Source organism: Bidens hawaiensis, unplaced genomic scaffold (assembly GCF_021521415.1).
Source record: "Bidens hawaiensis isolate Kalapana, Puna unplaced genomic scaffold, B.hawaiensis_p1.1 tig00006734_1, whole genome shotgun sequence".
NCBI classification, from domain to species: domain Eukaryota; kingdom Viridiplantae; phylum Streptophyta; class Magnoliopsida; order Asterales; family Asteraceae; genus Bidens; species Bidens hawaiensis.
This window is the reverse complement of record NW_027491459.1, coordinates 520,943-533,825: the sequence shown is the minus strand read 5'-3', so window position 1 is coordinate 533,825 and position 12,883 is coordinate 520,943. Positions and strand designations below refer to the sequence as shown.

The 12,883-nt window shown below is 33.7% G+C and overlaps 3 protein-coding genes across 3 annotated transcripts; all 3 read right to left on the bottom strand.

The window, feature by feature from the left end:
* Positions 1 to 5,384: 5,384 nt before the first annotated feature.
* LOC143633462 (scarecrow-like protein 23) lies at positions 5,385 to 6,590 on the bottom strand. Its single transcript, XM_077101770.1, has 2 exons — positions 6,128 to 6,590; positions 5,385 to 6,052 (listed from the first exon to the last, which is right to left on the bottom strand). Exons 1-2 carry the CDS (start codon positions 6,378 to 6,380, stop codon positions 5,385 to 5,387), a joined length of 921 nt encoding a protein of 306 aa, XP_076957885.1. The 5' UTR covers positions 6,381 to 6,590.
* Positions 6,591 to 7,378: 788 nt separating this feature from the next.
* LOC143633433 (DELLA protein 2-like) lies at positions 7,379 to 8,180 on the bottom strand. The gene has a single exon (XM_077101751.1). It carries the CDS (start codon positions 8,128 to 8,130, stop codon positions 7,399 to 7,401), a length of 732 nt encoding a protein of 243 aa, XP_076957866.1. The 5' UTR covers positions 8,131 to 8,180; the 3' UTR covers positions 7,379 to 7,398.
* Positions 8,181 to 9,750: 1,570 nt separating this feature from the next.
* LOC143633432 (large ribosomal subunit protein eL29z-like) lies at positions 9,751 to 11,136 on the bottom strand. The gene is made up of 2 exons (XM_077101750.1): positions 10,969 to 11,136; positions 9,751 to 10,004 (listed from the first exon to the last, which is right to left on the bottom strand). The coding sequence occupies exons 1-2, from the start codon at positions 11,068 to 11,070 to the stop codon at positions 9,924 to 9,926; spliced, it is 183 nt and encodes a 60-aa protein (XP_076957865.1). The 5' UTR covers positions 11,071 to 11,136; the 3' UTR covers positions 9,751 to 9,923.
* Between the last annotated feature and the right edge of the window lie 1,747 nt (positions 11,137 to 12,883).

The window sequence follows — 12,883 nt, the reverse complement described above, 5'->3', positions numbered from 1 at the left end:
CACAGGTAAAAATATATATAACTCGATATATATATGTGTGTGTGTGTGTGCGCGCGCGTTATATACATTTTAATGAATTACAAACGTCAGATAATCTAATATTATTAATATAAGGTATCACATTGTTGTTTCACTTAAAAGAATCCAACATACAAAAACAAACAAAGAAAAATGATAATTTAAAACATATACCATGAAACAAAAAAGATATATGAATTAAAACTTCATCATTTAATGAAGTCACATGTTGTAAACTATGAAGCGTAAACATGTATATGTTGTAACATAAATTGTGTGTTATAAAAACTATTTTTATTGAAACTATAAAACATATAAGTATACAACATAAAGAATGCTACAAATATGAATATAACAATGGGATATAAAAATTATAACTTTTATTATAACATTTAATAAAGCAACAATAGAATCAAACCTCGAGACTTAAACCACAATTTCAATCCAAACATCCATACATCCAGTCAAAAAAAAAATAACAAAGTCTCAAAACGTTTATAAATAATTTCCCTAAAAAATTAACAAAATAACAAAGTCTCAAATTTTAAAAAATAACAATGAAGACACTTAATTGCCTTTATTACTCAATAAATGAAGATTATAACCATTTAATTTTAAATCATCTTCAACTTAGGAGTTAATGTTTATAACTAAATTGTTTATTAGGTGGGTAATTTATTTATATAAATTGTATACTTAGCATCCTATGTGGATAACCTAGTTAAAGAACATGTGAAATAGATGTTTTGCTTTAATAGTATAGGTAGATTTAGTTGAAAGTGACATTAAAATCATAATAACTTGAAATATTTAGAAATGGTTATTAAAAATAATATTTTTTATTTAAGGCATGAATATTGAAAAATTATGAAATTATCTAATTTATTAAAATCCGGTTTTTGAATAACTGGTGAAAGTTAAACTATATAACATATTTTTGTAAATTCTATTATTAGTAAGTACTAATTGTTATTTATTAGTAATTATAATTAATAATAACAAATAAAAATAAATTCTAAGTCAACTACATTTCAATATCAACTGATTAAACATTCTTATTAATTTAAAAACGATATTTTCAATATCATTCATATATAATTATTATATAAAACTTTATTTTAGAAATTGTCTAAAATAAAGGTTTTTGTTTTTTGTGACGTAAAATTTAAAACAGATTTATCAAATATGTAATTTTTGGCTATAATTAAATGGTCAACTTATTTTAAATAAAACCTTCATTTTAGGCCATAAATGAATGGTTAACTTATTTTTAAAAATACATGGAGTTTTTCCTATAATAGTACGGTCAACATTTTTTTGTTTATGAGAGCATAATTTTAAGCTATAATTAAATGGTCAACTTATTTGTAAAGAAATATTTAGTAGTTTATGAATTTATGGTTTAAAGTTTAATTTGTTGTTATTTTGAGAATCCGAATTTGATATTCGGTTAGATATATATATTTTATTTTTGACACTAGGAATAAATATATTAATGAATTAGTTGAAAGTGACATTAAAATTATAATAACTTGAAATATTTAAAAATGGTTATTAAAATTTTATTTTTTTATTTAAGGCATGAATATTGAAAAATTATGAAATCGTCAAATTAATTAAAATTTGGTTTTTGAACAACTGGTGAAAGTCAAACTATATAACATATTTTAGTAATCTTCATTTAAATGGTGAGAATCCCAACTTGAATGGTGAAAATCGGTTTCTAAAATGTCATATTAAATGTGTATTATTTTAAAATGTGAAGTACGATAATATTGGAAAGTATAATAATGTTTTTAATTACGTTAACATTGGTTATTTAATTGACTATGATATTAAATTTCAAATGAATCAAAATAACTAAAGTATATTAAATAGACTTTGACCAACAATAATATATGATTGATTAAATAAAAATCAAATAAATTACATGAATTGTGAAAAATACATAAACACATGAATAATAACAAAAATATACATCTATATTAAACAAAAAATAAGAAATCTTATCAATAAATCATCGATCCATGAAATTGACTATATCAAGTTGAGGACATAACCTGAAATGAGAAAATTAAATATTAATATTAATATCACATAATAAATAATTTACCAATTATGGAAGATTTGAATTATGTAAACAAATGTAAAATTGATGTTCTAATTGATAACCTGAATATCTGAATCGTTTTACAGGAAAAACAAAATAGGGAAAATATCCATTGTATATACGATCGATTTTGATATATAACCTAAAGAGATTATAAGAAAATCATATAATAATTAATATAAATACAAACAAAAACGGAAACAAAAACAATTGTAAATGAAATAAGGTATAATACGATAATCAGACATTACCAGAAAACCTTAACGGAAAACTGTAATAACTTCAAAATATCAATTAAATATTGGATTTTGAAATATAATCTAAAGAGATTATAACACAATCATATAACAATTAAAATAAATATAAAACCTTACCGGAAAATCGTAATAACTTCAACATATCATGTTCAATCTTGGATTTTGATATATAACCTAAAGAGATTATAACAAAATCATTTAACAATTAAAAAATATATAAAACCTTACCGGAAAAAAATATAACCTTACTGGAAATATATATACATTGTTGTCCGTTAGAGTATAAAATATAAACTCACCGGAAAACGATTAATCCCCATCTACGTTACTGGAATATAGGAGATGGTGGGGGTAATAAGCTAAAAGAGAGAGAGAGAATAAAATGATTAGCTTGGTTGGAAAATCTTAAGGATTAAATAAGATGTGCGAGATTATTTGGCAATAATAGGAAAAAAAAATAGGTGAGTTGGCAATTATATGATATTGATGTAAACACCCTAATTGAATATCATATGAAGCATTGTATTGCTTTTATATTATTGTAAGATTCCACACAATAGGAAAATTGAGATTCGTTTGTGCTTTCAATAGTTTTTTTTTATAAATAAAATAGACTCTTAATCCGTTTAAATTTAAAAAAAATGTGTACATTAAATTTATAAGTTTAACCTAACAACCCACTTTACGACTCATTTAACACTTACAAATTTGTTATGACTTGTTCACAACCCGTTATTGTCTCTTATAACCCCAGAACAAGTTTATTATCTATTTACAATCCGTTTGATAACGTGTTGCACAAGTCTTGTTCGGATTCATCAATTTGCTACCCGACAAGGAAAAAATAATCATTATTTTACAAAATGAATAAAAGAACTAAAGATCACAAAATATTGTTTAATCACCAGCTAAATATGTTTTCTTAATGGATAACATAGACATCCTCTAATTCTATTATCAAATTTACACTATTATCTAGTGCTGGACTCGAACCCTCAATGCTCAAGCTCATGGTTTCATGGAAATAGATAGCAACTAACACAAACTGATACCACTAGACCAAGTCTCCTTAGACCATCCGTAGTCGGCCACTGGCGTTTTGGGCCAAGCGTTTTCTACAAAAACGTGTATATGGCACAAATTTTGAGGGATTTTGGGAGAGAGGTAGAGAGAGGCGTTTTAGGGTATTTTTCCCACTACACCCATTTTTTGCAAAATGTCCAAAAGCTGAATAGGCGTCATATGACGTAAAATGCCCGGGTGTGCCTAGTTTTAACTGCACATGGTCTTAGTATCAGTTAAATTTGTAATCTTCTATACTCTAGAGTTCTAAAAGTTTAACACTGCAGTCAGAATTCAGATGATTTGAACTCAATAACTTCTAACATGTTTTTTCATAGTGTTTGCGGTTGAAAAGACAATATTCAATGCTATACTACACATATTTTTCAGAAAAATGGGAAAACCTAATTTTAAACTACGAAAACTACAATTGTAAACATTTTAAGGATATTTTTTATTGCATGTTTAATGATCGGTAATAAGGGTTCATTTATGTTTGATGATATATATACAATTAAGTTTAACCGTTAATATTACTATGACCAGTGACCACACCACTTCACATAATCAGAACATAAACTACAACGTTTTACAACTACATCATATGAACTTCCAAGCAGAAACCGAAAAAATCGGCACTCCATTCCAATCCACAACTAAACACCTACCATCCACACGAAGCTTACAACAATTCGCACACTCGAAGCTGTCGACCATCAACTTCGCCTCATTCAACGACTCGCCACTCAATTCAATCTCCACCATCCCAAACCGAGCAAAAAACGCCCTCCAAACATCGATCCCAGTGTGTCAAATCGTCCTATCGTCCCCTTCAGACGCCACAATGTTTCGTATCGAGTAAGCATAATATACCGACTCCGCCACCTTCCTGTTCAGCTCATCATTTCCCAAACAAACCGATAAACTGTCGAAGAGTGAACCGTAGAAGAATAAAGCATCGATGAAACGGTCAACGAATGCGGCCGAGGTGTGGTTTGCTTCAACTTCGGTCACTACGGTTATACAAGGATTGATCTTTCGAATCTCTCGCATCAGATGTTCGAGACGGTTTGGCGTTACGATGAGGGATGATAACGAGACCGCTGAGTAGACCGCAATCTTTTCATTGCGGTCGAGTTCTAGGAGATTTATGTTGAAATCCAGCATGTCGGGTACCATGACGATCCTGAAGCTAAACGGTATGTTCTTCGACCGTGCGAAATCAGCAAGATGGTTGCATGTGTCTTTGATCTTGGATTCAGATCTTGTACTTAAAAGAATTCAAAAGGAATGAGAAACTATATTGATGAAAATATTTTCCGCGTTAAATGCCGAAAACCACATCACTTTGTATAGAAAGATTACAAAAGATAATAATAAAAGTAACAAACTAGGTCAAAAACGCCGGGTGACTGGACTCGTATAAATTTTTCATAAAGCGGGGTGACCTTTTTGGACGAAACGAGTAAATTTACACTACGTATAAAATTTTCGGACGTAAACGTATAAATTTACACTTCGGACGAAAACATATAAATTTACACTGCTGAAAGAAAAACGGGGCTGACTTGTAGCAAGATGTTGATAAAATATATTTAAAATTCAAACTAAAGACATAATACTAGCTGAACAACAAAATTAGATCTAGAGAAAAATTTCAAAATAATCATCCTAATAATAATAGTAATAATAGTAAATAGTAGTAGTAATAAGTAATAACAATGGTTAAGATAGATAATAAAACTAATGAACAGTGATGAACCTTGAGCGAAAATGTCGGGGTGACTGGACTCAATACGTATAAATTATTCATAAACCGGGGTGACCTTTTTGGATGAAACAGGTAAATTTACACTACGTATAAAATTTCGGACGAAAAACGTAATAATAGTAGTAGTAATAATAGTAATAGTAGTAATAATAAGTAATAACAATAACTAAGATAGATAATAAACTTGGCTAACAGTACCTATAGCAGTTATCTTCAAGTGCTTGAGTTGCCAATCACTCCGACTCGCAATCGCTTGCATCAAAACTATGTATTGCATCCCGCTTCTTATCTCTAGATCGATTATATGAACATGTCTAGCTCTTCCGAGGTTTTCGACAATGGTATGCATTGAAGTGAACTGGCAAACCTGCGCCATTGGGACTTTCTGGTGAAATGCTACAATACTCGCATCAATACCCATTAATGCCTTTTGAAGATCAAACATTTGCATCCTTTCGAGTCCATCACACGCGTCTCCTCCTGTCTCGCGGTTTATTTTCTCACGAATGGCTTCGGAGAAATAGTAAACCAATCGTTGGACAGTGGTTCCTTCGTTTGAGGACGTGTTATTGCATGATTCGATGAGTTTAATTGCTTCATTAAAATGTCGTTGGCCGGTTTTGTCGGCTGATGCTAGAAGAGTAAGGAGAAGATTAATGTCTTTAGCTTCTTCGTCGGATAGTCCGGGTGATGAAAAGGGGTTTGGATTGGAGATTTCATCGGAGTTAGAATACGAGTCGATGAAATGCAATCCAGCCATCCGAATCCTTTCAATGGTGGACAGTTTTCGATCATTTCCAACCGTGTTGGAGCTTGGAATATGAATCTTTTCTCCTGAATGATGTATAACAAAACAATATTAAGATAATGATTAATCCAGTAATAATAAATAAACTTGTCTAACATTACCAATCAATTTTCTTGATCTACTTGCATAGTCTTTAACGATCCTTAGTGATGCGAAAGGTGAGTGTTTTTTAACGCCCTGATCGTCTTCCAACTGAAAATCTGCACCTTTTATCATATTTTGATAAGGCGGTGAGGCAAAATCGAAATAAAGATTATCTATGGCTCCAAAGCGAGACGGTTTCTGCTGATCATTTTTGGTTTTATCAAGTTGCAGAAGCTCAGAAGGATTATCATATTTCTTTGAAGAAAACATTGTTTATGAGTTAATTATGATTATGAAACTATGCAGCTTTTGGCTTAAAAAGGTGACAAATTCATGAAGTTCAACAATGTCTAGATGTGGTCGATTTGTTCAATAATATTTAGATGCTAAACAGCCTGCTCAAGAGGCAGATTCTATTTAGCCTGCTCAAAATATAGGCAGATGCTTATCTTTAGCATATAAACTAGTTCAACAGAATCAAGGCAGGTAGTGATCAAATACGGCAACCGAAAGAATAAACATGAAGTTATATTATCTTATTATAATAAATATATTTAACAAAGTAGTTATAATTGGAAATAAAATACAAAAATAACAAAAAAGTTTGATTGGCTGTTAGTGGTGGACCCATCATGTATCCGTTTTCATGCCTGTTACCGTGTTGCTGCCTAGACGCCTAGTGCCTCCTCTATAACACCGCCCCCCCCCCCCCTTTTTCTTAACATAGTGTTGCGGGCGTTAAGGGGTGGGCGCATCACCCATAACGCTGCCATAACAGCACCACAACGAATAGCCTTATGGTGGTGAAGTCCCAGTCTTAAACTAGCTAGACTAGAGAGGATGTTGATTCATGATTCCTCATAGAGCATGTGGATGGCAAATAATAATGTAAAAGTCTTTGTTGAGTTGAATAGGTGAATAATTCTAATGCATAAAAAAAATAAAGATCAGTTGTTAGTTATATGAGAAGATCTAACCACTTTCGGTTTCAAGATTTAGTTAATAGACTAAGTTGTATAAAACTTTTAATTTTAAAGTAGCATGTTTGCAAATGAAATAGACATATTTCTTATAATCTTAGACAAATTTATAGCCAACCACACAAAGTGGACATCTCCTAACAATATAAGCTAGGGTGAGATGTAACATCAAATATTCAATAATATTACAAGTAGATATCGAAATCTTACAAAGTGATTATTAGACCTCTTAACTCCTTTATGATTACAGAAATGTTGGTATAAAATGAATGAAACATAGCAAAAGATCCAAGCCGAATCTATTGTTCTCATGAGAATTCCCAAGCGGAAACACAAGTGATCGGCGTTCCTTTCCACCCGATGATCACCGATTCACCATTCGTATCAAACGTACAACAACTTCCACTAGAAAAACTTCCCACAACCAACTTTGCTTGATACCAAGAAGACACACTAAACCCAATCTCCTTCATCCCAAATCTCATAAAAAACTTCCTCCAAACATCAACATTCACATGCCTAATAACTCTTTCTACCCCTTCTGCTCCCACAATGCTCCTTATCCCTTCACCTAAATACATACATTCAATAATACCACGGTCTTCATCGTCGCGGTCCAAGTAATATTCCAACGAGTCAAACAGCGCCCCATAGTGAAACAACGCTTCAGTCAAACGGTTCACAAAGTCGGGTGAGTTAAGATTCGCCGCAACTTCACACACCACCATAACACGTGGGCTAGCACTCTTTATAACCTTCATCAACGACTCTAAACGGTCTTGTTGCGCAATCAAGCTCCATAACCCGTAGGATGAGAAAACGCCTAAAGCTTCTGTTGGATTTAACTGAAGAACATCTTTGTTAAAATCTAACAAGTCTTCAACTATAACCATGTTAAATGAAAATGACAAGTTTATAGAGTCTGCAAAACTTTTCAACCGGTCACCGGTTTGTTTAACTTGTGGTTCAAAACCGGTCCCAACCGCGGTTATTCTAAGATGTTTGATACGGAAACCGGGTTGGGATGCAAGTGCCTGCATTAGAATTGTGGTTTGCACGCCTTGTCATATTGCGAGGTCAATTACGTGCACTCGTTTTGACCCCGATACACGGTCAACCAAGGCCTGCACACCCGAAAAGTGACCTGCTTGAAAAAATGGTAACTTTTGGTAAATTGAAACTACACACATATTAGGATTCATTATTCTCCAAGGTATGCTATATGCGTGTTTCTTTCCCAACTCAGAGTGCGGGTTTGGTCCATCGATCTTCTCACGTAAAGCTTTTGAAAAATAATAAACAATTCGCTGAATCGGGTTTCCTGAGCTTGAACATAACGAGTCGCACCAGTCGAGTAGCTTACGCGCTCGGTCAAACTGTTGTTGACTGACTTTCTCTGAGGAAAGTAAAAGGTTTTCAATGAGTTGAATATCTTTAACTTCTTGATCCGAAAAGTCCAAGAATTTACCCGCATACGGGTTGGCTGATGTTGACATATCACTTGCGGGACCTGAAGAACGCGATTGTATGAACCGTTCGCTGCCAAACCGAATAATCTCATCAGTTGATAGTTTACGCTCGTCACTTGGTTTAAAACGAACCGCATTGTGAGTTTGTTTACATGGTTTTATAAGCTCAGATTATTGGGCTTCGATGTCTGCAAGTTCCTGTATCTTATCCGCATATGAACAAACACGTGTTGTAGTGTCTTGAAACAATTTATCTAACTGATCGTATCCTGTTGAAAATGAAAACCGATCGGATATGTTCCTAGAACCATCTTCTTCGTGTAACGGAGGAAGTTTTTCAGGTCTCTTGGTTTCTTGATTCTGAAAGCCTACCTTTGAATTTGGTTTCTCCATGCTTTCAGGGAAATAGAGATCATAATGCAACATAAAGAAGACAAAAGAACATGAAATATTAACTGGATGAAAGACATTGATTTAATCGTTGTCGTGTCGATTAGTTCAATGTTTAAGTTAAATTTATTATATGTTTGCAAAGTTATGTTCCAAGGAATCATAGGTGTCTACATTGATTTTATTTCATGTTTTTTGGTTGGGTTTGTTCAGTGGAAAGCATTTTCAGCCGTAACCAAATTCAGAACCCAAAACCAAATTCAGTTTTTTGATTCCAGTTTTCGGTAAAAAAAAAACTAGAGACACACAAACCTGGTATTTTCAGAAACCAAAACGGGTAGAATCTGGTTTGAGGCATGGTCAACAAGGTACGGTCATCAAAAGTGAATAATCAGGTCAGGTAGGTATTCGGTCCCAAGAATAGTCAGGTACTTGACCAGGATGGCTGGGTTTTTATCGGGTCACGGGTAGTGTTAAGTCAGGTTTTGAACGGGTTCAATCGGGTGGTAGTAACAGTTTCTGCAGATTCAGGTCAGTTCGAGATCCATAAAAAAAAAAAAACCAGTCCAAATCCAAAGGTCAGGTAGGGTCTGCAAGGGCTGTTCTAAAACCAGTTTTTTTGTACCGAATATGTAACAAAACTAAAAACTACCCTTTTTTTGTACCGAATTGTGGGTTTGGGGACCAAATACACAATTTGGTTTTGGTTTAAAACCACACTAAAACCCAAAATCTTAATGATTAAGCTTTTAAATGTTTTAATTCGTTCAGTTTTCAATTAAATCGGTTTGGAACCACATATTAAGCAATGAAACACCATGAACAACGAAAGTAAACAAAACACATAAACATCACAACTACGGATTCCAGTTTCTTCAAAAGCCAACTTCTTTAACAGATAATAAATTCAAATCCAGATACAAAACTAGAATGTCTTGATGACAGAAAACAAAACCAAATTAAGACAAAAACATCTATTCTTCGGCAGCAGAATCACCAGCCTGCTTGTTGTGCTTCCTTGCATACCTCTGGTTCCTCAAGAACTTGGGATCCATCTGCAATGCACAACCATAATATTATTTCTCAAATTCACACCCAAATAAAAAACTTGAAATTTCTGGTAGCAGATTAGCACTTTTAGATTAATCGGGAAAATTCTATTTGGTGGTTCCCAAATATATCAATCGGGAAAATTCTCAAGAACCAAAACAACAAAACTCATCACCTGAGACGGCCAAACTTATTATTAAGGGGGGTTGGATAGAGGTGATTAAATAACCACCATTAATTGTTAAGCAATTATAAAACCAAAGATGGGATATACCTTAATGGCCAGCAAGTAAAAGCTGAGTTGGCATGGGTTAAAAGGCATCATATTTAAAAATCAATCTTACATTAAATAAAGAGAGATTTGAACAAACATATATAGGTGAAACGATGTCAACATGGAGTTAAGAAGTATATCCCAAGGCTTAAGTAAAACAGCCATGATAGAGTGTGCGCTGTTTAATTTCTAATTTGGTACTAAGTTTATTTACAAAATAAAAAGTAGTGATTACATCAAAACAGAAAGCAAGCTGTGGCGGTGCATAGATCCGAGCTGTAGCAGGCTCGCGAGCATAAACAAACCAGCCATTTATATAATTTGTTAAAAATATATATTAAATAACTATTAATTAGTATATATAATGTTACGAAAAAATGAATAAAAATAACTAAATAATATATATTATTTTGTGCATAAAATTATAATAGAAAAAATAATTATAATTATGTAAAAAAATAATTGATAAATAGTAAATAAGTCGTGCTCGAGCTTCAAAATCCACTCACAAGCCGAGTTGCTCGGCTAGGCGCCGATAATTACACAAAATGACTTGCAATAAAATTGGGCTAATTTGTATAATAACGAATTTAATATAATTCGCATACAAACTGCGTTTGTTCTATTCACTTTATGTATGTAAACAATTTAAAATACATATAATATTGAAGGAGAAAATGAGAAAACAAACTAACCCCTTTGGTGGAAGTGTGTCTGTGCTTCCTTGGCTTCTTGATGCCGTTGCGGTGAGCCTTGTACGACTGGTTGTGTGCGGTATGATTCTTCGACTTGGCCATTTCAACGGCGGCTGCTAAGCTCAACAACTGATTAGGTTTTCAATCAAAGAAATGGCTCTCTTTTATGTGCAGCGGTGAAACCCTAGATAATAATCAATTTCACACCTAATGGGCTGGGTTGACTTTATAGTTTGTATCGTAAAGAAACTTCTTTTTCCAGGTGGGCCCATTTAGTTACTGATCCAATTAAACCTTTGGCGTTTGTGGCCCCCTTTCATACCGGCCTAGACGCCTAGTTAACCACATTTCCATTGACACTATCAACAAGAGATAACTTTTAAGACGTGCCTATTTAACCGGTTTCTGATTCGATCCTAAATTGAAAGTGAAACTCATTTGAGTGATACCGGTCCCCGTTAGATTTAACTCGTAAGTTCAAAATCGATGAATATATCAGTTAAAACTAGTTCAAACCAAACGATCTGGTTGCTATCAAGTTTCAAATTTATCCGGTACTTTACCCTTATGAACCGGTTTCTAATCTAAACTGGCATGAGATCATCCGATTTAGCCCAATTGCCCAACATCCTGTTTTGTGCACCTTTACTTTTAGTTATGCAAAAATAAGGTTATAATACACTTAAAAAAAGCTCGATAAAATTATGTTTGTAAATGAGCCAAACCGAGCTCAAGCCGAAGTAATCTTGCTTATTGCTAGATCGTTTGCTTCTTTTAAATTAAGCCCAAATTTATTTGTAAATCATAACTAAATATCATTTCAATATTAATCTTTCTAGGCCTAAGCTTTTCATCAATGTAAGCTTGCTTAGCTCGTTTCATATCTATTAATAAATTTTACATGTATGTAAAAAGTATTGTCTATTATTAAATCTTTCTTTACCAGGTGCACGATGTACTAGGCTCCTGCGTTTGCACATGGTCCGGAGAGAGGCTAAATCGCTTCACAATCTGATGTACACAGCCTTACCCTACACTTTTTATACAAGAGATTATTTCCACTGCTTAAACATGTGACCTCCATGTCACAAAATTGTTGGTGCATGATGTCAGTAGTTCGGTGTCGAGTGTCTGTAATCGTGTTAGTTAGATTTGAGTTTTGTATGTAAGCGAAGTTATCACAAGTTCGCTAGTTATAGGCGAACTTGTGGAACAAGCGAAGTTAGGAACAACTTCGCCTAAACTTACCAGGCGAAGTTGTCGCCTATATATTCAGCTAGGTTACGGCTGAGAAGAGGTGTTAGAAGTTATTCAGTTAGTTTTTCGTGTATTCGAGTCAGAGAGTTTGTATTCAGTGATCATAGTATCACGTGTTTACGGTTGAAATACAACGTGTGTTTGATTATCGTATCGTGCGTTAGCTCGTATCGTTTCTATACTCGTAACGTCTTACGTAGGGATTCCGCACCTACGTAGAACGCGATATCTCGTGTAGATCCGGCTGGGAACCTACAATTGGTATCAGAGCTTTAGCTCGATTGTGTGGTTCGGGGATTATCACGCGGGTGTAGAAATCGTTCCGTTCGACTATTCGCGGGACGAGTTTTCTGAGTTTTTGTGTTATACTCACCTCCTACAATCATAAACAACCCATAACACCTTCACAAACCTCGTAAAATCCAGAAATAAAACCTGCATATTCATCGTGTTCATCAGGCGAAGTTGCCGTCACTGTTCGTAGGGTTTCAGCGAAGATATAAGGTTAAGCGAAGTTATCCACAACTTCGCCTACCTTCTCAAGTTCGCTTATCTCAAGCGAAGTTACCCATAACTTCGCCTACCTCTCAAGTTCGCTTACCTCAAGCGAAGTTATTCACAACTTCGCCGAATCAGGCGAATTTAAAAAGGAAACGAA